General features: G+C 39.7%; 1 protein-coding gene across 1 annotated transcript; it reads left to right on the top strand.

Annotated features, from left to right (window-relative positions):
• Positions 1 to 141: 141 nt before the first annotated feature.
• LOC124276399 (ankyrin repeat and KH domain-containing protein mask-like) lies at positions 142 to 27,151 on the top strand. The gene is made up of 2 exons (XM_046712041.1): positions 142 to 481; positions 24,750 to 27,151. The coding sequence occupies exons 1-2, from the start codon at positions 142 to 144 to the stop codon at positions 27,149 to 27,151; spliced, it is 2,742 nt and encodes a 913-aa protein (XP_046567997.1).
• The last annotated feature ends 472 nt before the right edge of the window (positions 27,152 to 27,623 follow it).

The following is a 27,623-nucleotide window of genomic DNA, read 5'->3' as shown; positions in this document are numbered from 1 at the left end:
GTCGAGTGTGCACGGAGACAGCAATCTCTAAATCTGTTGTCGATCAAGACATTTGCAAACATTGATGTTGCTGTGTCTGTGCACAGGACGCTAAACTCTTGTCGTGGCATTATCCGAGACAGAGCACGCTGTCTCGCTGATATGTCAGAGGAGGACTTTGCTTCAGAGTTGGCAGATGAAGGTGTATCTGCAGTGAAACGATTCACGATTAAGAAAGAAGGCATTATTGTGAAAACCAACACGTATCTACTGACTTTTGACCGTTCATCTCTTCCAAAGTCTATCAAAGCTGGTTATTTCAACATCGGAGTGGATCTGTATGTCCCCAGTCCACTCCGTTGTTATGAATGTCAACATTTGGCTCGCAATCCTGTCGAAACTCCTCAGTCTGCCATCGTTGTGGTGATCGACATGATGGTTCTGACTGTGAGCAAGAATATAAGTGCGCCAACTGTAATGGTTCCTATTCTGCCTCATCAAGGTCATGTCCCGTGTATCAACAGGAATCACATATATTGAAAGTCAAGTGACCAAAACAATATTTCATACCATGAGGCAAAGCAACTGTTGACTCCATCAACTCAGACTCAGTCAAACCTGACCTACTCTGCTGCAGTCACCCGCTCTGTAGCAACGTCCTCCGTTTCCTGTCAGACCGACTTGACATGGGTTACATCACGTAAACCTATTCCTTCTGCTTCAGCCCTTCAGAGTATTTCGAAAGTCACACACTCTACGTCTGTTTCTCAAACAGAAAATCACAATGAGCATCAATCTGAAACGCCTGTTTCTAAACCAATCAGTGAAAATTCAAAACAGAAGAAAGGAAACAGATTAAATAGAGACAAACAACCTATTGTCCCTTCATCTCCTGAGGTTTGAAGACAGAATACATTTGCACCTCTAGATATTCACGTGGACTCACTCCAATTAAACCACCATGAATCACTTGACCAATCTAATTCAGTGGAATTGCAGAGGACTGAAGAATAACTTCAATGAAATACAATTACTCATACGAGATCTTCAACCGTCAGCATTCTTAAAAATACTGATAACTTTAACTTAAGACGGTATAATGATTATCATTCGCCTCCCCCCAGGCGATAAAACTACTGGAGGCGCTTCCAGATCGATGCTCATGCTGTTGATCACTGGATTGTCTGGTCCAGACTTGATTATTTACAGACCGCCGCCATATAGCTGGAATATTGCTGAGTGCGGCGTAAAACTAAACTCACTCACTCACTCACTACTGGAGGCGCTTCTATTTTGGTACATCAGAGCGTCATTCATATCCCTGTCACTCTAAATACGGATCTTCAAGTTGTTGCTGTTCGTCTGACCCTGCACATTGCGCTGACATTATGCAGCTTGTATATACCGCCTTCTTCTAATATTCAAAAGTCCGATCTTCAAAATCTATTTGATCAACTTCCGAAGCCATGTCTTATCATGGGCGATCTTATCGAACATAACCCATTTTGGGAAATGCTTATATTAATACCAAAGGTAAACTCCTTGAAGAATTCATTTCCGATAACAATTTATGTATTTTCAATGACGACTCAGCCACTTATCTACATCCAGCTACGGGAACATATTCTTCCCTGGATTTATCACTCACCGATTCAACCTTGTATAATGAATTCGAATGGATGGTCCATGAGGATCTGTGTGGGAGTGATCACTTCCCCACCATTCTCAAAACAATCAGCCCTGATGATGATCCACCTTTATCAAGAAGTATAACTTCGGCAGGACTGAATGGTCATTATATGAGACTCTGTGTGCTGAACACTGAACTCATGATCGTTTTAGGAACAGTGAAGATCCTATTCAGTCGTTTTCTGATATCCTTAATGGCATTGCTGACAGAACAATTCCTCAGTCCTCTGCAGTTCCACATATTCGTAAACCATGGTTCAATAACGAATGTAAACAGGCCAGAAAGTGTAGGAAGAAAGCAGAAAAATAATTTCGTCGACATCCTACAGTCCATAATTTAGATAATGTTAAAATGTTAACTGCCAAGGCGCGACGCGCTTATAAACAGAATAAGCGTCAGTCTTGGCAAAACTATGTTTCCAAAATAAATTCGCGCACACCGATGTCAAAGGTGTGGAACATGATACAAAGAATAAAGGGCAAAGGTTCCAAATCTACCGTTCATCACTGAAAGGACGGTGATAATTTGTTAACTGATAGGCTGACATTGCCAATAAGCTTGGTGAAACTCTCGCCAAACATTCGTCTTCATCCAGTTATGTCCCTGAGTTTACAACACATGAGAGTGAGTGAGTGAGTTAATATTTAACGTCATATCGGCATTATTACAGCCATCTCATGACGAGAACATTTGACATTTAAATAGAACATATATACAGATATTATAAAAACCTGACGACGAAGGAAAGCAAAACAACTAGAATATCACAGATATACATGTAAAACTAGTAATTAAATCTAAAACATTTTAACTTCAGGGGACAGCACAATACAAAAATAGGCTATAGATCGCCAACAACTGAAGGTAGATCATCATACTAGGAACCATGGGGACTTACATTACTTTTGTTACTTGCATAGACCCTAGCTGGATTTACACCATCCCTTCAGCCGCTGGCGATTGTAGGACAATTTAGCCGGCAATTAAAAGAACAAAGATTCTATGTTTAAAATACGGTAAATTTATATTTTACTTTGAAAGTATTGGGACTTACGTACACTCTCAGGAGGACAATCATTTTACAGTACTTTAACCTCCTTTGACGGTACAGCCACTAACAATCTAAGATACTAATCCAAATTTCCAATCTTTAAAATATATCTTTTTATAGAACACAATAATCAGAATTCATCAAACAAATCATTTCATTAAAAAAACAATAATCAAATGATAATTAACATTTGTAAAAAGATCCTTCATTGTTTTTACTTTGAAATATTTATCTCTTATGATTGGGAATTCAACACAGTCAAGCAAGACATGCTTCACCGTGGTTCTCTCATCACAAGGGATACAAAACGGAGGATCCTCACCTTTCAATAGGTATTTGTGAGTATAACGCGTATGGCCAATGCGACATCGTCGCATAATGACCTCCTCAAATCTGGACTGACAACCCAAGTAGGTGTAACCAATATAAGGTTTTATTGCATGTAATTTATTAATACCTACTTGAGTGCCCCACTTCTTCTGCATCAGATCTCGGATGTAAGTTCTAATGTCAGCTTTATAATCAGAATATGGAATAAGAAGTGGTGTCACAGATATGTTGAGTGCTGCCTTGGCAGCAAGATCAGTCATTGTGTTCCCAGAAATGCCAACGTGGCTGGGTAACCAACAAAAGACGATGTCGCATTGGCCAGTAGCAAGCTCATTATATAATTCAATAATTTCTAATAAAAGTGGATGTTTGCAAGAGAGATTTTTTATAGCCTGAAGGCAAGAAAGAGAATCTGAAAATATGATATATTGTTTACATTTGGAGTGTCTCTTAATATATTTTAGAGCTGTTAGTATTGCGTTTGCTTCTGCTGTGACATTTGAACTGTCATTGGGTAATCTGGAAGATATTGTTTTGTACCTAATGACCGTGGCACAAGCTACTGCGCCTGCATCCTTGGACCCATCTGTAAATAAGGATTTATATTTATTATATTTACTTTTTAATTGATTATATTCTTGTTTATATTGTAATTCGTTAGTTTCTGATTTTTTAAATTTAGTGAGTGTTAGGTCGACTTGTGGCCTAACCAATTGCCAAGGAGGAGAAGAAAGAAGACGAGAAGGAGATATATTTTCCAGCTCAATGCCGGCAGCAGTGATACACGATGGAGCCATAATCAAGCTTCGAGAGGACCAGTGATCTATACAGGTGTAGGAGGGTAGTTTGGTCCCCTCCCCACTTTGAATTAGAAACGACTTTCAATAAATATCTTTAACGAGTTGTGTCTGTAAAGCCATGGAACGAATGGTAAACAATAGGTTAACATGGTATCTTGAAACCAATAACCTCATAACAAATATTCAATGTGGTTTCAGGAAAAATCGTAGCACCATTGCTCATTTGGTACGTTTAGAATCCTTTGTCAAATATGCAATAGTAAATAAACAACATGCACTATCGATATTCTTTGATCTCGAGAAAGCATACGATACTACCTGCAAGCATGGCATTTTAAAGGATTTACATGATTTTGGTTTAAGGGGTCGTTTACCTATTTTTATATCACAGTGTTTAACCGACAGGCAATTTCAAGTCCGAGTGGGTGCAACATTGGTAATAATGAAATGTCTGGTGTCATTCCTTCATAGGAGCAACACAACCCTTTCTGATTTATTTCACTATTTTCATGATGGAAGATGTTTGCATTTATTATTGCATCGCGCATACCTTATCTATCGGCACAGTTGTTGGAATCGCCACTCCTCTCTGTTCTGAATATGCTGCCTCAATAAACACCATCTGCACAGAAACCACAAGCTATCGCATTCTTATTTTAACCAATAAAGATTAATCCCTGTTATTCACAATATGATGTCACTGGTGAAACACTTACTGCTATATATATTCGATGAAACCTGTACTCCGATGGCCAAGCTTGTGATCATGTCCCGAAATCTGAGAAGAGAGGTGTACAAAACACTGTGCCCTAAAGAAAAAGGGCCAGTGACGACCCAAACGGTAAAGTTGCGTAATAAACGCGGTAGTAATTATTTTAACATATTTTGTCTTAACGTTCCGTTTAACGTTAATAGTTAAATAGTTTTCTAAGTAGTGAACAGTGTATAAGAAACAAAGCAGAAATTCATTTAAATGTTGGTGTTCAATTTGCATGCAGTTTCATCATGTTTTCTGAAGCTGGAGCTGAATAGTGCAGAAATATAATTGGTTGGTTTGTTGTGTGCCCAAAGCTCAGGAAGCGCTTTGAACATATGCCTGTGACGTGGAAAGGCACTTTATAAATGGCTTCTTATTAATATTATTATTATAATATTCCAGCTATATGGAGGCGGTCTGTTAATAATCGAGTCTGGACCAGACAACCCAATGATCAACAGCATGAACATCAATCTACGCAATTAGGATTCAATGACAAGTCAGCAAGGCTGACAACCCGATCCCGTTAGACGCCTCTTACGACAAGCATGTGTTACCGAAGACCAATTCTAACATAGATCTTCAGGGGTCGAATAGTAAAGACTGACTGACTGAGTTTGGTTTTACGCCACTTTTAGCAATATCTCAGCAACATCACGACGGGGGACACCAAAAATGGGCTTCACACATTGTGCCCATGTGGGGATTCGAACCCGGGTCTTCGGCATGACGAGCCAACGCTTTAACCATTAGGCTACCCCGCCGCCCCGAATAGTAAAGAAAGAATCTCAAAGTGAAAAGTTTAACAGAAAACTCCATCGTGGCACCAAGTTATAAGAAACGTTGTTATAACATTGTGAGGGAGAGGTGGGAGGACGAGAACCGCCAAGAGGGTTGCCAGCCCTAGTTCAAGTCATAGTCCAGAACAGTCTCCCAATTCCCAATAAGGTTAAATATCAGGGGTGTTAGGGAAGGGTGTTAAATGTTGATGTTATCAGAAATGTAACAAGTTACTATAGTTATCATTTGTGACATTTACAAGTTGGAAAACTTAAGATATTAAAACTATAAAATGTTTCGCCATAAATTTGATAATTATCAAAATTAAGAATCATTTATATTCAAACATTTATTTTATCTTTACTAGAAAGTAAAACAGACAAAAATATACATGTAACGTTTGAAAAACATATTTAATGCTCAGTTAACATATTGCTGATCAAGTAACAGTGCAGTATGCAAAAATAACATGGTATACATATCTTACGCAATTCTTTTCATAATCACGACAATATCAGTGTTACGAGAATCAAGAGAATGTCACTGTATAGTGAGAATAATGTCAGGCATATTCATTACACGAACATCTTGCCCTGCCATGGCACTGAGCCAGCCTTGGATGCCAGATAATGACCCAGATGTCTTCTGATCTGTCTCCCCTCTTGGGTGCCAGCAATGCTGACCTTCTATACGTCAACCAACACTTTGTCCTTTCTCCAGGTGCCTGGGGTCACATTATGAGTTTGGCCCTCGAAGTCCATTAGGTTAGTGTGAGCAGCAGGGTATCTCATTCTGATAAGGATGTGAAGTATGACACAGTATTTGATGATCTTTCTGCATGTTTATGGAATTATGTTTTTTGCACTGAACTTTAAGTTTATGAGTTTGATGTGACGGGATGGTATTTTTTACACTATAAAGACGAAGGCTTAGAATAGCTGATGAAGCACTTTGTACAACGTGTGTGCCAGAATGCCCAAAGCATTCTCAAATACACGCCTGGCTCTTGAGTCAATAATTAAATAATCTCTCATGTTGCTCCATTTTTCGGATGGAAAATGAGTGAGTGAGTTCACATCGACAATATCCCAGCCATATCGTAACGAGAGAACAAATGATAGGTCCAAAATGATTGAAAGGACGAGCGGATCCATTATATCTCCAAAGAATCATTCCAATGTAAGTTATGCTTTTGTCACGAGGATGAATACAGCAATTAGAAAGTATGGAATATATTTAAAGGCTGGATAGAAAATGGGTACATCAGACGCCCGTGGATGCCAAAATCATTGTACCCAGCTATGTAAGAAGGCAGAGGATCATCACTCCCAGGTAAAGGCTTTCATCCGGCAGGTTGATTATGTTTTTCTCACTGATCCATTGTAGATATTGCCATCATTGCTTGGAGCCATCTGAGCTAACATCGATCCACAGAAACCTGTAGTCTGCGTCAACTAAGGCCATGAGCAAACTGGAAAAGAAGCCCTTGAAGTTGTGTAATTGAAGAATGCCTTCTTATCTTCGGTTCTCAGCTCACCAAGTAGAGTTGTGGAGTGGACATAACGCTTATTTACTTTTGTCAGACAGCCATTTCCTTACCCACATAGACCTCGGTTTCCTCCTGCGCCTCTGTTTGCCCCTGCCCTGGAAAATCAAAATCAAAACAAGATAACTACATACTATTAGTCAAATGACAGAATACATGCTTATGAGATAGGAGCCTGGACTGTTAGTGAAATGATAGGGGAAGGGACTGGCCTGTTCTGATGCAAATGAGATAAGAGCCTGGACTGTTAGTAAGATGATAGGGGAAGGGGCTGACCTGATTGGATGCTGATGAAGTAAGAGCCTGGACTGTTAGTGAGATGATAGGGAGGGACTGGCCTGTTCTGATGCAAATGAGATAAGAGCCTGGACTGTTAGTAAGATGATAGGGGAAGGGACTGACCTGTTCTGATGCAAATGAGATAAGAGCCTGGATTGCTAGTGAGATGATAGGGGATGGGGCTGACCTGTTCGGATGCTGATGAGGTAAGAGCCTGGACTGTTAGTGAGATGATAGGGGAGGGGGCTGGCCTGTTCGGATGCTGATGAGGTAAGAGCCTAAAAGCCTGGACTGTTAGTGAGATGATAGGGGAAGGGGCTGACCTGTTCGGATGCTGATGAGGTAAGAGCCTGGACTGTTAGTGAGATGATAGGGGAGGGGGCCGGCCTGTTCGGATGCTGATGAGGTAAGAGCCTGGACTGTTAGTGAGATGATAGGGGAGGGGGCCGGCCTGTTCGGATGCTGATGAGGTAAGAGTCTGGACTGTTAGTGAGATGATAGGGGAGGGGGCCGGCCTGTTCGGATGCTGATGAGGTAAGAACATGGACTGTTAGTGAGATGATAGGGGAGGGGACCGGCCTGTTCGGATGCTGATGAGATAAGAGCATGGACTGTTAGTGAGATGATAGGGGAGGAGGCTGACCTGTTCGGATGCTGATGAGGTAAGAACATGGACTGTTAGTGAGATGATAGGGGAAGGGACCGGCCTGTTCGGATGTTGATGAAGTAAGAGCATGGACTGATAGTGAGATGATGGTGTGTGTGTGTTTGTGTTGGTGTGCGTGAATGAGTGTGTGTGTGTTGTGCGGAATGAGTGGGGGTGTGGGGGGCGCTCATATTTGCACAGCAAGTGTTGAAACATGTGCAGCGATCACCCCAAATGGGAATGATGACATTTGTCAAACCACGTCACCGAGCCTGACAACTCGATCCCGATCAGATATGTACGTTGCATTGATCTCTTGCTAGTCTTCGTTGCTAAGGGTAAAATGTCACGTGGTAACCAGTTAGAATTAATTTTTCACCTGGAGGCAATCTCGTTACCTACGTGTTGTATTCCTCTTCAGTGTGTGGAACCAGCAGTCTACAGTGAATGGTTTACAACGATGCCACTGTGTACAGTGCAGGTTGCCCTGACGGTAACTGTTTACTTCCTGGTTGTACTTTCAACATGCAGTACAAGAGAATGTGGACTTCAGATGAAAGAGAAAATGATGCGCAGATCTGATCTGTTTAGAAATGTTGACATGAAGTTTTGCCAAGTTGAATGTATTGAAGATTCCTTTATATTCGCTTCCTGTCATCAATCAAGTGATAGATCCAAAAAGATTGAAAGGACGAGCGGATCCATTATATCATCAAAGAATCATTCCAATGTAAGTTATGCTTTTGTCACGAGGATGAATCCAATGTATTACTGTCTCATGATGTGTGTTTCACATGTCATTGTGTGTAGAGTTGTTGGTGTGTGTGTGCACGTGTGTCTGAATAGATACGCGTAGATTTGTGTATGTGTGTCGCTGTACTATGATTTCAGAGTAATGGCGGTTGTATTTCTGTATCCTGCTCATATGCCATGCCCATGTTTTAACATGAAGAAACAACTCTATACTGAGTAAAGCTGACTTGTTCTTGTTTTATCCCTGAACTTGAGCTTCAGACAGAGCAACAACAAGTATCATCTATTAAGGACCCGGGACACTCCTGGCGCGCTATCTCCGTGAACACATAAAACAATATCAGTGTGAAATTTCCTTCAGGAGTTCGAAAATTTGTAATATTGCCTTTTGATTCAGGCGTCATGACAATTAATGTCGCTGTCATGGTCTGAAACCCACCGTTACATGTCCATATACAATTTATTTGTATACCGATATATGTTGATCTTACACCTACCGTCGAAAAGTTCTATACTGACATGTCTGACTGACTGAGTTTGGTTTTACGCCGCTGTTAGCAATATTCCAGCAACATCACGGCGGGGTACACCAGAAATGGGCTTCACACATTGTACCCATGTGGGGATTCGAACCCGGGTCTTTGGCGTGACGAGCCAACGCTTTAGCCACTAGGCTACTCCCCCCCCTATATACTGACATGTATTGAGATAAAATAAATGGTATGCTTAACGGAAAGTGTTTTCGATTGACTTTATATTGATAGACGGCAGACGTTTCTATTTCACTCTAAAGGTCCTCACCAAATCCTGTGGATCCGAGGTCTGCAATGAAACTTCCCAGTGTTTAGATGATGGAGGTGGAATGGTCTGTGTGGAAGGTAAGAGTTTCAAGCAAAGACGTGTAGGATGTTCAGTTTCATATGATTTCTCTCAAGTTTGTGGACTTATCAGTTAATCATCCCACCGGAGGTGTGACAGTTTGTGCTACTACCTAATATCCTATAACCCAGAGAGAGACAGACAGACAGCCTCACACACACACACACACACACACACACGTTTACACACAATAAAACAACCTTATTACTGTCTTATTAATTGAAACAGATACATGTAGGACTGACAGCACCATTTTATTGTGGCAGTGTTTTTTTATTGTGCAACATTGTTGTATTTATATTACATTACTTCTGTGACGATTCAGTAGAGGAGTGTGGTGTGCTTTTTGCTATCGGCCCGAGCATGTCTAGTCCTGTTCTGCAACATTACAGTGTATTCTGAACAAGATATCTTGGGAAGATTTCATCTCACATTTGAAGAAGAGCAGCAATTGCGTGAAGATCACATTTCACAAAGGATTCCAAACCTTGGCTTATTTTAGAATGCCTTAAGGTAAAATCTCTGCATTTTGGGTTAAAAACACCATTTGGCTAACTTAACAATTGAACCGTTCCGAACATTTGTCGATATGGATCTACCTGGTGGTAAGCAATCCAGCATGCCCGTCTATTTGTCTGAAACCTCTGATGAGTACAGTATATGTAATCATCTGTTCAAATTCTGTAGTCTATTCAGGGTGCAAGATACCCACGATCAACCAGATGGACGTCTGTCATCAATATATCAATTGCACGTAGCCCTTCCTGGTGTGACACCCATGTGGCATATACAAAAACGTTTAAGTGACAATATCAAAGCAACCTTCAGTCTTTATTTGTCACTGAAATATGTACAGCACTAAACTGACACTTGCAGTTTTGCCAGTTTCATGGCATGATGGGTTTATTCTTCAGCTCTGACCAACGCTTTGTTGTATTTTTCGCGTTAATAACACATTTAACGTGTTAAAGTTTCAGGGCTGTCTGTTTTCTTGGTGTACCAAACAATGTCCTGTCTGTCCACATATTCAAGACATTGACAAATATGGAATGTTATAGACGATGTCGGGTCAAGCATCTGCACCATTATTGCACAATTGCAGAATCGTCTTGTTCTGCGTGTACATGTTGAGGTTGCACAAGAGGTCTGCTTTGCTGTTACATCTAATGTTTCCCAACTTCGCCAGGATAGCAGGCTATGTCTGATTTTCAAGCAATGAAAAAGCTTGACCTTAGACTTAGACCTAATTTCTCCCAAATTCTACAATTTAGCATTGTATATAAGTCTGATATACATATTGGACGTCTTCTTCTCTTGACTACTGTAAAGTGATTGTCCTCCTGAGAGGGTACGTAAGTCCCAACACTTTCAGTCTATTTAGCTCTACACACGTTTTTAATCGCAAAATATTTGTTGTTTTATCATGGCTACATATCAGTACAATCGCCAATGGCTGAAGGGATGGTATAAATCAAGTTAGGGTCCACGCAGGTAGCCAAAGTACTGTTAGTCACCATGGTCCCTAGAGTGGTGGTCTAACTTCAGTTGTTGGCGATCCTCCTTTTTTTGTATATTGTATTGTCCTAATTTGAAATCCTCTTTTAGTGATAAAGGCTAATTTTATTTCTTGCTACTGTGATATACTAGGTGGTTTTACTGTCCTTCGTCGACTGGTTTTTAAACTTTGTGCATTTATCATGAATTTACAACTATTTTAAGTCACAATATGGCTGAAATATTGCTGATGTGACAATAAATTTTAACTCACTCACCCTTCTCTTTACTGGAGTCCATAATGTTCGTTGTCACCACTGTCCTTTGTTCGTTCTTATTTATGGGTTGGTAGCAGTAGTTAAAACGTTCGCTCATCACGCCAAAGACCTGAGTTCGATTCCCGACATTGGTACATTGAGTGAAACCCATTTCTGGTGTCTCCCGCCATGATATCGCTGGTTATGATAAAAGGTGCGAAAACTAAACTCACTCACTATGGGTTCCATTGTTGGGTTTCATCTGTCACCATACCTTTCTTTAATGAAATAGTGACATTGCTCCTGGTTCAATTTCTGTCTGACCCTCCAAACCAGTGTCAATGATGTTCCTTGAAGCCACTGTCCTACCCAAAAAATGGTTCTGGGAGAACTGCACTCGCACTGCACTGCAACGACCTACGGCCATAAAATTACATAGAACTATGGTCTATCGTAAGCTGTAAATACAAGTGCAAATTCGTAGGCGTTTTAAAATAGACGCTGCTTAGAGTTGTCCTAAATTTTGTTATGCCTTAAAAAAGCAAGAAGTATACTTCTGCTTTTTACCAAACACTGATAAAAGTACTCTGCAAAGCTTTATTTTCATTTGGCATCTTCGCGGACGTGCATATCAAATGGGCTTTGTTTTTAGTATAGTGCTATATCTTCAATATAAAAATGGCTGGCCACAAAAGCGAAAAATAGCTAACGAAGTTCCATTCTTCGGTTTGATTTCTCACCATGCCTTTCCTTGATAAAACAGTGATATCGGCGATGTTTCAGAACTACCATTGAAAACAGATATTCGTGAATACTACTATGACATTTGCGAAAAACAATACTCTGAGTAATTTTCCCTTTTTCACATTTCAAAACAAAGACCAAATATCGCCGTGAATCGCTATTTTCAGATGTGTCAACAATGACGACATTTACGATCTACCGGATGTTGAAAGGTTGATCAGCAATTTTGCATTCAATTGACTGTGTTCATGTGTTCCATCCGACGTTATCATATTCTTCAAACATTCAAGACAATTCCGGTCCTGCAATTATCCATTACCTTAGAGTTAATGTGTTTCCTCTCAGTCCAATTGCTCCTTTAACTGACTTTTTCATGAACCTGATCATATGACATTTATCTAACAAATGATGCTGGCACAATCTACAAAGTACTATCTATTTTGACACTAGAGTTGAGAAGTTTACTTCTGAAAAGCCTCTGTTTCCTTATATTCAGTTGTTGGCGATAAATAGACCATTTTTACATTGTATTGTCCAAAATTTGTTTTCTACTTTTAAAGATATTTGCTAGCTAATTTTAAATCGTTTTGTGGTAATCTAGTACTTTTTCTGTCCTTCGTTGACAGGGTTTTATGTATTATATGTATGTATTCTGCATTTAGAACTAGTTTTAGTCACGATATGGCTGAAATAGTGCCGATGTGGCTTTAAATCTTAACTCACTCACTGTTTCCTTATATGGACCATCTGCCCGGTGTTATAGCTGCTGTGATCTGATGATCACGTCTTGTTCTTGCAAGTTATTTTTAAGATGCAATTTACCAAACATGTTTAGGAACATCACCAAATGATTCTGGAAATTTCCACTAAATTGTTTTGGCAATGACATAGAGTGGCTTCTCCTGGTCCAGCTGCAGCACAAGTATTTGCCCTGGATTAATGATACGTATGATGAAAAGGTATGTGCACCTTCAGAAACAGTGGAATGAGGCCAACTGCTATATAATCAGTTTTGGGACGTAGTGAATGCTGACCATGAGAGTAAATCATTGTTGTGCAGTTCTTTTTCCAGCAGTTCCTTCATATGTTACAACTACTCACATTCATGGTCAAACTTTGTGTTAAATACCGTGTACATGATGGGTGAAATGTCCTGATAGAGGTTGAATTACAAGAAATGGCGATGCATTATAGGTTCCAGCCTATCTGAAGCTCCTGAAGATCTTTATATGTAACTCTAAAACAAATTGTGGCAATTGTCGGTTCAACTACATCGACATAATAAGGCAGTGTTTGGTGTTCAGTATTCAGGAGAACGTCCGTTGTATCAGCTGTTTCACCTTCTGCTGATGTTGAAGCTGGGTGCACGGGGACAGGCAATACAAAAGAGAATGAAAAACTAATTAATTACAGCTCGGACAATCACAGACTTGCTAATTGGTGTCAGAACCGCATGCAAACGATTGACAGAGCATAACTTTTTACACCAACCGTGTGGTGGTCACAACCTAAATTGACATTGTTCATAGAGTTATTCTATCAACCATATGGTGGTCACACCCTGTATTTACAACTGTTCACTGAGTTGTTACATCAGCCCTGTGTATGGGCATGTTGTCCTTTTCAATAACGTTTTTTCCCGGTTCCAAAAATGAATGAACCATTTGAACATTTCCGTTCATTGTATTATTCTTGTGAAGCCATTCTCCACTTTCTTCTTTGTTGTGTTTTAACTTTACCTTTACTAGTGTGTACATCCACAACACTAGAGATACATCAGAAGCTGTTTCGGAGAGCCAACAGCCTAACACCATTCCACTCCGCTACAGTAAATTTTATCAAATATCTATTGATTGCAGACTTTTCAGGACCTTTTTCGTGGTGTGAAACTATAGCGGAATAGAGAGCACGTTCTATCAGACGGTGCATGGCATTTATGTGGCGCTGCCAGGTGCCTAAGGTCTGACTGTCAACTCTCCTAGCAGACGACCCATGAAATACGCCACAGAGGCAGTCTCTGTGGATATTGAAAGAGGGCCACAACAAATACTACTGGTTCTTTTTTCGCAGGTTGGGGTCATTCCACTCTCTTTACAGATGCCCCTTCAACTAGCCCACGGAGGCAATGCCAATAACATGTTTTGAGTTTGGCACACGAAACTCCTCTGGCATGCCATTTAGGTGGGAAGAAAACTGATTACATTTATTGCCTAATTTGTAGCATGATTTGGTTGGATGTTGTAAAACCTGTCAGGCCATGCTGACATCAAGGTTTTGAGAAGATATTCCTCTGCGGAAAATTATAGCTTATGTCATTATCGAGGCTTTGTTGAAGGTTTTCACTGTGCTTAGTTTGTCAGGGACTATTCAGAGAGATCAAGGCTCCAATTCCACGTCAGCGGTATACCAACACGTCATGCATTAATTAGGCATAACTCCGGTTAAGTCTAGCGCGTCATCCTTAATCTCAGGCACCTTTTTGGAGAGATTCCATCAGATTCTTTAAGAATACCATTTAGACTCACTGTCTTGAGACTGAGTTGGATGAAGGCATTCATTTCTTGCTGTGCGGTGATGGATTCAGACTTCGTCAGGTTTTAACCGATTTGGCTTTGGCTATTATGTTCGTGGACCATTGAAACATTTGAAAAAGCAATAGTTTCGTTGTAATTGCGGCAGTATGAAATGAGTTTGTTGGACTATGTTTCATCATTTTGGACTAGGCTTTTGACTGACTGACTGACTGAGTTTGGTTTTACGCCGCTTCTTGTAATATTCCAGCAACATCACGGCGGGGAACACCAGCAATGGGCTTCACACATTGTACCCATGTAGGGATTCGAACTCGGGTCTTCGGCGTGACGAGCCAACGCTTTAACCATTAGGCTACCCCACAGCCCCGACTAGGCTTTTGAAAGCTAGTAATAATTAGAAAATATACCAGCACACGATGAAAAGAAGGTTCCAGTGAGAAGTATCAGTCCTGATAAATAGGACCATTAGTGTTAGAGTGTTTGCCAATCCTTCGTCTACCATCACATGCAGATACCATTAGCCGTATGTTATTGGTGAGAAAGTACTAGTACCGGACAATCGTATAGTACACAACATTGTCATGTCAGTATGATCAGAAAATATCATTATAGAAGTGATGTGACTTTGTAAGGTTTGATGCCATTGCTGACTATGACAGCCAACAGCTAGGCAATTCTGACGTTTTAGATTCGTTGTTAAGCCAGCTCATTTGCCAGCTTAATGAACAGCTCAAGTGTCAGAGAAATGAAGAAATCAGAGTATGGAATAAGAAGTGGTGTCAGAGATTTGTTGAGTGCTGCCTTAGCAGCAAAATCAGCCAGTGTATTCCCAGAAATGCCAACGTGGCTGGGTAACCAACAAAAGACGATGTCGCATTGGCCAGTAGCAAGCTCATTATACAATTCAATAATTTCTATTAAAAGTGGATGTTTACAAGAAAGATTTTTAATAGCCTGAATACACGAAAGAGAATCAGAAAAGATTATGTATTGTTTATATTTACGGTGTTTATTTATATATTTAAGAGCTGTTAATATGGCGTTAGCTTCTGCTGTGAAAATAGAGCTATTATTTGGTAGTCGAGAAGATATTGTCTTGATCCAATGACAGTGGCACATCCCACTGCACCACCATCCTTGGACCCATCTGTAAATAAGGATATATATGTATTATATTTATTTTTTAATTGACTAAATTCTGGTTTATACTGTAAATCATTAGTTTCGGATTCTTTAAATGTGGCTAATGTTAAGTCAACGTCTGGCCTCGCCAATTGCCAATGGAGGAGAACAAAGAAGACGGGAAGGCGATATATTCTCCAGCTCAATTCCGGCAGCAGAAATGAATGGTTTAATTCTCAAACCAAGAGGTGGAACAAGAGAAGGCTTTTTGTTGTACAGATCCTCATAAAGAGGATTAAAAGCACAGTTAAATGCAGGATTTGACTCATTAGAATATAGTTTTGTTACATACTGCGAGGATAATTTTATACGGCGTTGTGTAAGAGATGGCTCATCGGCCTCGACGTAGAGACTGTCGACAGGAGAAGTTGTAAAGGACCTAAGACAAAGTCTTAGACCTTGGTGGTGGACAGAATCTAATAGTTTGAGGTTGCTGTTGTAGGCTCCACCATAAACGATGGAACCATAATCAAGTTTGGAACGTACCAGTGATCGATATAGATGTAGGAGGGTAGCTTGATCCCCTCCCCACTTAGAACTGAAACGACTTTCAACAAGTCAAGTGCCTTCATGCATTTAGTTTTAAGAGATTTAATATGTGGTAGAAACGTTAAGTGTGAGTCAAAAATAGTACCCAAGAACTTGGCCTCCTTCCCAACATTGATGGGAGTGCCATTTAGAGATAGTTCAGGGTCTTTATGCGGTTTGTATTTACGGCAGAAATGTATGCAATTAGTTTTGGATTGAGAAAATTTAAAGCCGTTTTCAAGACTGCATTTATTTATCTTGTTTAAACACAACTGCAGTTGCCGTCCAATAGTATGCATATTTTTACCACGACAAGAAATATTAAAATCATCCACAAAAAGTGATCCATCAATTGAATCATTTAAAACCTTTGATAAACTGTTGATCTTGATTCTAAATAAAGTCACAGACAAAATACTGCCTTGTGGGACACACTGATCCTGATTGTAATGATCAGACAGGGTAGAACCCACGCAGACTTGAAATTGTCTGTCATTTAAAAAGTTAGCTATAAATTGAGGCAAACGGCCTCGCAATCCGAAGCCATGTAACTCTCTTAAAATGCCATATTTCCACGTAGTGTCATATGCCTTTTCAAGATTAAAAAAGATAGACACAGCGTGTTGTTTATTAAATTAGATCGTGTTTAACAAATGATTCCAAACGAACTAGGTGATCGACAGTACTTCTGTTTTTACGGAAACCACATTGTATATCTGTTATCAGGTTATTAGTTTCCAAGTACCAAACAAGTTGATTATTTATCATGCGTTCCAGCTTGTTAATGAAATCGATCGATAATTGGACGGATCTGTATGATCACGTACAGGTTTAGGTAATGGTACTACTATAGCATCACGTCATGAGGAAGGAAATTCCCCTGACGTCCAAATATCATCAGAAATGTGTAAGAACATCTCTAAACATGATTCTGGTAAGTGTTTCAGGAGTTGATAATGTACTTTCATTTCAGAAAAAATATCAAGTTCCAACATGTCAGTGGACAATCGATCTCGGTCTCTAACGATTCCTTTGCTAGTGTTAAGTGATCTATGAGGAGAGACTGATACCGGAATGCTGACGAACGTTTCAGTAGTCATCAGGTTAGTTGCCTGCTGCCTTTGGCTGCACTCAATGAGCAATGACCCTCAATGCAAATGTTTAATGTTTTTCACATAACTGGCTATGCTTTATATGGCTTTTTGTACAGCAAAATGATTCAACTTCAATCTTGTGTTATCTCGAGTCTCCATCACTAAGAAACGTGGCCAATAGTCACTTGATTTAGGCTGTCTATGGTCATCATCATCATCAGGATTCAGTGACAAGAGGACGTTTTGTTTTTTGAGGGGAGTTTCATAAGCCATGGTTAAGTGTTTAAAGATTCATCATCCGAGCTCCCCACCCACCACGGAGTATCATGAAGACAATGCTAAAAACAACTGGGTCTCCAATTTGCAGCACCAAGGATACTCGGATGATATTCTCCAGCAGAATAACTAAAATATTCATTCTTCCACCAGAGTGGCCCATGAGCCACCACCCTCTGGGCATGAGACTCTGGGCAAAGTTCATAATAAACATGTTACAAAGTCAAATGCTATTCTATAAACAAAGGGTGCCAATACTCAAATTTATACAATTCCAAATCAAATTTTGTGCAGTTACATACAATCTATGCACAGGGCCTGGCATGACCAGCCGATTGATTGAACCGGGCCCATTCAACCACCGTCTATGTGAAGTACAGGGCGAAGTGGTGTGTTGGGCAAAGGAAGGCTATTCCTTGAACCAGTGCCCTCAACCACCAGACTCCTCCCACGGTAAACAGGTTGCCCAATTCGGTCTAAAGACCAGCAATAGGGTGTGTAGACAACATATATAATGAGTAGATAAAGGCAACCACCCATGTTTTAATGCCTGTATATGTAAAGCTTTTGAATTGTGTTTTCAACAATGGTGTAGTGCCTGAAGCTTGGCAAGTTGGTTATATAAAGCCAATCTATAAAAACAAAGGGGATCCTTCTGAACCATGTAACTGCAGGGGAATCTCTTTATTAAGTTGTTTAGAAAAACTTTTCAATTCCATTTTAAGTGCACGACTGCAAAAGTATTCAGACAAAATTGACTTAATAAGTAAGGCACAAGCCGGCTTTAGAAGCAAATATTCTACGATGGATCAAATTTATGTTCTGAAATCATTGATTGACATTTATCAAAAATTTTAAAAGAAATTGCTTTGTGTTTTCGTTGATTTTAGTAAAGCTATTGATACTGTTTGAAGAACTGGACTTTGGTATAAATTAATTCAGAGTAATATCGATGGAAAATGTTTCTGTATCATAAAGAATATGTATGAGCATATAAAATCTAGAGTTGTACATGAGGATGTAGTAACAAATGCCTTCCCATGTAAGATTGGGGTAAGACAGGGTGAAAATCGATCTCACTTCCATTTTGCTTTGTACATAAATGATCTTGAGTGTTTTCTTTATGAACATGATGTAACTGGCCTCGAACATGTTAATAAGCTTATTGAGGACCAGATTGGTATGAAATTGTCGATATTGCATTACGCTGACGATACTGTCATTTTAGCTGAAACACGTGATGGAATGCAGAAATCTTTGAATGTGTTTGACCAATATTGTAAAGAATGGAAACTCAGTGTGAATTTAGAAAAAAACAAAGGTTGTTATATTTTCAAAAGGATATTGTAAGAAGAAATACACTTTTACGCTAAATGGTACAACTATTGACATCTCAGATGAATATCTGTATCTTGGTGTACTTTTCACTGGTAATGGTGGATTCGTTAGAGCAATCAAACGCCTCTCTGTACAATAAGAAAGTAAGAAAGTTTATGGATAACAACTTCTTTATTATATATGATGCGACGTTTCGGTATGGATTCTTATACCGTTGTCAAGCAAGAGTGAAGTACTACAGCACAGAACAGACTTACATACATGAACAGGGATTAAGTAATAACAACATGTAGGACTGAATCAGGGGGATTAACAACAACAACAAGGCACGGTGGCAATAATGTAGTGACAATGGGAAGCCAATGGTGGTGGAGGTAAAAACAAAATATCCATGCTGATGAGATTAATTAACAATGATGGCTGAGGTGCTCTAATCTGTTGTTTTTATGAGATCATTGTATGCAGAAGGGATGAGATATCCCTGGTCTCTGTTGATTGAGGGCTTGTGTCTCCGGATTTGAACTGCTTCTGCAAGTTTCCTTTTGGTGAAGTCCTGGTGGTTTTTGGATAATATCTCCACATTGTCCCAAATTATGTTGTGATTGGGGCAGTTGATGATGTGGTCTGATATTGCCGATTTTCTATCAGATTTAGTGGTGGATGATAAGTGTTCTTTGATTCTAATATTTATGGGTCGAGAGGTTTCGCCAACATAGGCCTCGCCACAGTCACAGTTGGTTTTATAGACAACACATTTGGGTTGATGTTGTCGTTTGGAGGTGTTCCTGCCATTCGCTTTCAGTAGGGTTTTAGTGGTGTAGAGGTGGTAAAGTAGGTTTCGATGCCTGCTTCTCGCTTGAGGAGACGGCTGATGTGGTGAGAGGTTTTCCCTATGAAGGGGAGGGAGATACGAATAGGTGCTGGTTCAGGTTTGTTGGAGGCCGGTTCAGTTGTAACTGGGTTTCAAATGTTAGATCTTTGCTGTTTGCTTGTGGGTATTCTTTTGTTTGGATTGCGCAAGACTTTGATGATGAAGAGTTATTTCTATTTTCATTAAAACAAAGATTATGTATTATCAAACCTGGCACAATAGTATTTCATCTTCATCCTTTTTATGTCATTAGAATTCGATTAAGTCAGCTATAGAACCAGAGAAGTATTTAACGTCATTAGGAAATAAGGATTTGATAAGAGCCATGTGCAAATTTAGACTTTCCCTACACAATTTTAATGTCAATTTTTCCAGAAGGTATAAACAAGACGATATTGGCCTTATTAAATGTGCAAACTGTAAATTGGGTTTTATTAAAGATGAATTCAATGTATTATTAGTTTGTGATAAATATAAAGATTTGAGGGAGAAATATCTTCTACACATTATACATGTCCATAAAAACAATATGTTAATGGTAAATTTATTAAACTCTCACAATCCTCTTGTTATACATGCAGTTGCAACATTGTTAAAACATATATTTATTGCTAGATAACTATTTCAGTGTGTGCTCACGTGACATTAAAAAACAAACACATTTTATATTAACTGTAAAATAGGCCATAAGGCCGTATATTACCGAATAAAGTGTCTGTCGGTCTGTCTGTAATATTTCTTGTCGTGGTAAAAATATGCGAACTATTGAGAGACAATTACAACTTTATCTCATCAAAATTCATAGATGGTGTCTGGAAAACGGGTTTAAATTTTCGAAATACAAAACCAATTGCATACATTTTTGTAGGAAATACAAACCCCATAAAGATCCCGAATTGTCATTAAATGGCACACCCATCAAAGTTGTCAAGGAAGATAAATTCCTTGGTATAATCTTTGACTCCCATTTAACCTTTCTGCCACATATCAAACATCTAAAAGCCAAATGCCTGAAGGCACTCGACTTGTTGAAAGTCGTTTCCAGTTCAAAGTCGGGAGGGGACCAAACCACCCTTCTTCATTTGTATAGATCATTGATTACTGCTGTATCGTATGTGGTGGGGCCTGTAAAAACAACCTCAAACTACTTGATTCTATCCATCACCAGGGTCAAGGACTTTGTCTTGGGTCTTTCAGAACCTCTCCCATTGAGAGTGTCTACATTGAGGCCGATAAGCCATCTTTAAAACTTCGCCGTGGAATCTCTGGTAACACAATGGCTGATTTTGCTGCTAAGGCATTGCTCAACAAATCTGTGACACCTCTTCTTATGCCATACTCTGATTACAAAGAGAGCATTAGAACCTGCATCCGTGATCTGATGCAGAAGAAGTGGGACACCCAAGTAGGTATCAATAAATAACAAGAAATAAAACCCTAAATTGGTTACACCTACTTAGGTTGTCAGTCCAGATTTGAAGAGGTCATCATGCGACGATGTTGCATTGGCCATACAGGGTATACACATGAATATTTGTTGAAAGGCGAAGATCCTCCATTTTGCTTCCCTTGTGATGAGAGAATCTCGGTAAAGCATGTCCTGCTTTACTGTATTGATTTTTCCATCACAAGGGATAAGTATTTCAATGTCAAAACATTGACAGATCGTATTTACAATGTCAATAATCATTTAATACTTGAATTTTTAAAGGAAATATAATTATTAGATAAATTTTGAATAATGTGTTTTGTAAATAGATAAATGGTATTTTAAACATGGTAGTATGAATTTGCAACTGCCATTGTTAGTGGCTGTACCCTCAAAGGGGGTTAAAGTATCGTAAAGTTATTGTCCCCCTGAGAAGGTACGTAAGTTCCAAAACTTTCAAAGTTAAATTTAAGCTTACCAGAGTGTATTTGTTCCTTTAAAATTCGGCTAAACTTTCCTACACTCGCCAGCGGCTGAAGGGATGGTGTAAATCCAACTAGGGTCCATGTAGGTAGCAAAGGTACTGTAAGTCCCCATGGTCCCTGGTATGGTGATCTACCTTCAGTTGTTGGCGATCTATAGCCTATTTATATATAGTGTTGTCCCCTATAGTTAGAATGTTTCAGATTTAATTACTAGTTTTACCTGTATATGTGTGATATTCTAGTTGTTTTACTGTCTTTCGATGACAGGTTTTTATGTTATACATTTACTGATTTTCCTATTGATATCACCTGTTCTCGTCACGATATGGCTGCAATATTGCCAATGTGACCTTAAATTTTAACTCACTCACTCACTCAAAATGTTATGTTTGCAATGAGAACTTAAATACAATTTTTTAGCATGTCATGTACACTTTATATTCTTCAAATGCTGATTTTAATTTTCCATTGTTATCAAGTGTCAAGCGTATCCTCCAGGATACTGGATTGTATTATATTTGGCTCAGCCAATCTGTACCTAGCATTGTTTGGCTTAAACATAATGTACAGTTCATTCTAATTGATCAGTTTAAGCAGTTATGGTGGCGCTCTGCTGTCGACTCATCGAAGGGTTATTACTATATAATGTATAAGCATTCACTAATTTTAGAACCTTATTTGTTACAATTACCTTAATACTATAGACGCTGGTTAACTTAATTAATTTAGAACTTCAAACCACAGGTTGCCCATTTGAACAGGACGTTGGTACGGCATCGAACGATGTAATAGAACCTGCCAACTTTGTTCATCATCTGTCTGTGATGAACTTCACTTTCTATTATACTGTCCAGCACTCAATGCCCTCATACATCAATTTCTTCCCCAATATTTATGTAAGCATCCTACTCTTGAAATATTTGTTTATCTAATGATATGTGACTATTCACCACTTAACTCTAAAATTGCCAAATGTATCAAAACGGGACTTTCCTCAATGTTTTGAATATGTGCCAAATTGCTGTATGTTCTCTGTGTCTCTATATGTGATTTTTGAGAATAACATTTCTGTTCTGTTCTGTTCGGACCAAATATGCCCCCGGGTCCATACGGGGGGTTGAATAGCTCTTAGCGTTACCCAGCACCCATCACGAGGAGGTGATCTTCACGGGTGCCAGACTTCTAATATATCATGAAGACAATGGCAATGAACATATTTATCACAAAATACATTCTTTTGCTATTTGTTTGAGGTTAAATCGTAGATTTACCAGACTTTTTCTGAAACTGACTCTAACCCAATACCAAGAACTGATCTCTGCATCGACCGGATCGATCAGCACGTGGAAAGTACGTAAGTTCACATAAAATGAAGGGGTATTGGCAGATTCTACTGACAGAGCGTACCAAATGGTTTACATATTTTTGTTTACTCCAGATACTTTTTATCAATACAAAGTAATGTCATTGGAGCTCAGCCTTCCTAAACGACATTAACCTCAATCTGGTGAAAATTGACACCGATATTACCATCACTCATTCCATGTGATGTGAGGGACACCGAAATAGGAACCATGCTCTCCTCGAAAGACTCACTTAAGCCAAGCTAACTGCGAATTTAGTTAGGGTGATGTTGCATAAGCACGATTACAATTTTAGGTTAATATGCTATAGGTCAGGTAGAGCCAGTAAAGAAGGTGGAATCTATTTCAAAATTCCTAGTTCCTAAAAATTAGAAGGAACGTACGAGATATCTTGCCATGGCTGGTTACTAAGATCAAGTTTGTCCGATATTTAATTTCACTAATTTGCTTTGCAAAATAGTAAAATTTGTTTGGGACAGCAAAGGCAAAGTTCTGCTTTTAAGAAACTCAAAGTCATTTTCAGGAAGTTTCCTTTTCTGCAGGCCTCAAATTGTGCACATGCCAGTGACATCCTGTTGGTGGAAGATGCATCAGACTTTGAATACCCTTTGTTCAGAGAAAGGAGTCCACCATTAAAAAAAACCTATTGCTTTGTTGTCGGTTCTGTCATAACCTTGGTACTACTTTGTTTCCTATTCAATTGTACAGTGATCACAATCCACTCAATTTAAATGAAGACCAAACAAAACGAATGTGGTAGAGCTTGTCTTTCCAAGAATTTGATTTAGACATCATGCATTAAAGGCAAAGACCAAGTTATTGCTGATGTGTTTTCACGTGATGGTGGTGAGTCTTGACTGCAGACATGATCTCAGTATCGGAAAATGTTGTAGAATGTGCTTGGATTTTCGTTGTCTTGCCCCTTAAATCACATTTCATCTTAACCTTCGAATTTGTATTGCCATTGTATTTTGTACTGCCTTTGTGATACCTATGTGTTGATTTCTGAACTTTGTTCTCTTAATAATACATTTGTTCTTACAGCTCATTTATTTGTTGTTTGTTGCTTTGACATCATGTTCTTTTGCGGGCTGATTACATCTTAAGTTCCTACTTGGAATTAATGCGTGACAATGCATACAAAAGAACCTACCTACCTAAAACATACATACACACGCTCGCACACGCCCGAACGACCGCAAGCACACGTATACATACATAAACAGAAAACCATCAGTTGGACAGGAATCCATAACATACTTCACTCATAATCTATGCTATTTTGTATTTTTAATTGCTGAAAGAAATTATATGTTCTGCTTTGCAAAACATGATAGTATAAACAACAACTGAATTATTCTTCCAGTTTTGTTCCCCATGCTGGTGATTTCAGTCAACGTCCATTGCATAAACACAGTTTTAGGTGACTAATGTCACACTGAGCCATAGCCTCTGCAGTTAACTACTATCCTCTTTGCATGAATAAAGTTGTAACCCTTGTGCCATCTTAATGAAACATTCATCCTTTGTCCCATTATCAACCCGCTGATCTGAGAAAGGTAATGACAATCACTTTCCGGAATTATATGATGTCAACCTTTTATTCCTTTTACCTTCAAAACTGTTATCAAAGATGTGTATGGTGTTAAACATTGTGTTACAGCACCATCGCTGTGTTTCGTCTACAACGCCTCAACGTCCGGCGACCTATCAAAGGTGAAATTCGCCTTGTCCCAGGAACAGGTAGACATTGATTGCAAAGACCGAATTGGTAGAACACCGTTGATGTGGGCAGCTGGTAAGGGACATAGAGATGTGGTTGAGTTATTCGTAAAACGTGGAGCTAATTTGTTACTTACAGATAGAAGCAGGAGCAACATACTTCACTATGCCTGTGCGGGAGGACATGTGGAGGTGACGAAATATATCCTCTCACAGAACACAGTGGACATCAACAGTAGAAGAAATGACAACAGGACACCAGTGATGATAGCCGGACGATGGGGACATAGGGACGTGGTAGAGTTACTCGTTGATCACAGAGCTAATCTGTCACTCAGAGATGTACACGGTTACAACATCCTGCATTTAGGATCTCATGGAGAATATGTAGAGGTGCTGAAATATGTCCTGTCACAGGACACGGAAGACATCAATAGCAGAGCAAATGACAACAAAACACCAGTGATGGTTGCAGGGCGAAGGGGACATAAAGACGTGGTTGAGTTATTCGTAAAACGTGGAGCTAATTTGTCACTTACAGATAGAAGCAGGAGCAACATACTTCATTATGCCTGTGCGGGAGGACATGTGGAGGTGACGAAATATATCCTCTCACAGAACACAGTGGACATCAACAGTAGAAGAAATGACAACAGGACACCAGTGATGATAGCCGGACGATGGGGACATAGGGACGTGGTAGAGTTACTCGTTGATCACAGAGCTAATCTGTCACTCAGAGATGTACACGGTTACAACATCCTGCATTTAGGATCTCATGGAGAATATGTAGAGGTGCTGAAATATGTCCTGTCACAGGACACGGAAGACATCAATAGCAGAGCAAATGACAACAAAACACCAGTGATGGTTGCAGGGCGAAGGGGTCATAGAGACGTGGTTGAGTTATTCGTAAAACGTGGAGCTAATTTGTCACTTACAGATAGAAGCAGGAGCAACATACTTCACTATGCCTGTGCGGGAGGACATGTGGAGGTAACGAAATATATCCTCTCACAGAACACAGTGGACATCAACAGTAGAAGAAATGACAACAGGACACCAGTGATGATAGCCGGACGATGGGGACATAGGGACGTGGTAGAGTTACTCGTTGATCACAGAGCTAATCTGTCACTCAGAGATGTACACGGTTACAACATCCTGCATTTAGGATCTCATGGAGAATATGTAGAGGTGCTGAAATATGTCCTGTCACAGGACACGGAAGACATCAATAGCAGAGCAAATGACAACAAAACACCAGTGATGGTAGCAGGAGAAAGGGGTCATAGAGACGTGGTTGAGTTATTCGTAAAACGTGGAGCTAATTTGTCACTTACAGATAGAAGCAGGAGCAACATACTTCATTATGCCTGTGCGGGAGGACATGTGGAGGTGACGAAATATATCCTCTCACAGAACACAGTGGACATCAACAGTAGAAGAAATGACAACAGGACACCAGTGATGATAGCCGGACGATGGGGACATAGGGACGTGGTAGAGTTACTCGTTGATCACAGAGCTAATCTGTCACTCAGAGATGTACACGGTTACAACATCCTGCATTTAGGATCTCATGGAGAATATGTAGAGGTGCTGAAATATGTCCTGTCACAGGACACGGAAGACATCAATAGCAGAGCAAATGACAACAAAACACCAGTGATGGTTGCAGGGCGAAGGGGACATAAAGACGTGGTTGAGTTATTCGTAAAACGTGGAGCTAATTTGTCACTTACAGATAGAAGCAAGAGCAACATACTTCACTATGCCTGTGCGGGAGGACATGTGGAGGTGACGAAATATATCCTCTCACAGAACACAGTGGACATCAACAGTAGAAGAAATGACAACAGGACACCAGTGATGATAGCCGGACGATGGGGTCATAGGGACGTGGTAGAGTTACTCGTCGATCACAGAGCTAATCTGTCACTCAGAGATGTACACGGTTACAACATCCTGCATTTAGGATCTCATGGAGAACATGTAGAGGTGCTGAAATATGTCCTGTCACAGGACACGGAAGACATCAATAGCAGAGCAAATGACAACAAAACACCAGTGATGGTTGCAGGGCGAAGGGGACATAAAGACGTGGTTGAGTTACTCGTGAAAAAAGGAGCTAATCTGACACTCAGAGATGCACGCAGTGACAACATCCTTCACTTGGCCTGTCGGGGAGGACATGTCGGGGTTGTGGAATATGTCCTGTCGCAGGGTATTGTGGACGTCAACGCAAAGAATGAAAAGAGAGAGTCAGCCGCCTCGATAGCGAAGACACTGGGACTACGACACGTGCTGGAGCTTCTTGTTTCACATGGTGCTAACATGTGACAGGTAAAATGAATAAATGAATTACTAACGTGTTGCGTACATACATGTACATACATACTGAAATATTGACGAGTGAAGGCATACTGACGATTTGAATCCCTACGTGGGTACAACTATAATGACGACTTCAATACATACATGTGGTACAGAAACATTCACGGGTTGAGGGCATAGAAAAATATATATTGACGTTAAAAGAGATATGTAGTGTTAAAGATATAATGACGACTTGACTACAAACATGTGGTGCACAACTATTGACGAGTTGAGTTCAATCCCCAGATGGGTACAGACATACTGACGACTTGATCACATCTGGTAGAGACATAATAACGAGTTGAATCCCTTGATGAGTGCAGACATATTGACGACTTGATGACATATGGTAGAGACATAATAAAGAGTTGAATCCCTTGATGAGACATATTGATGACTTGAGGACATACATGTGGCAGAGACACATTGACAATTA

This window comes from Haliotis rubra, unplaced genomic scaffold (genome assembly GCF_003918875.1).
Source record: "Haliotis rubra isolate DU_JTF1 unplaced genomic scaffold, ASM391887v1 Scf209, whole genome shotgun sequence".
Classification (NCBI taxonomy): Eukaryota; Metazoa; Mollusca; class Gastropoda; order Lepetellida; family Haliotidae; genus Haliotis; species Haliotis rubra.
This window is presented reverse-complemented; position numbering and strand designations above follow the sequence as displayed.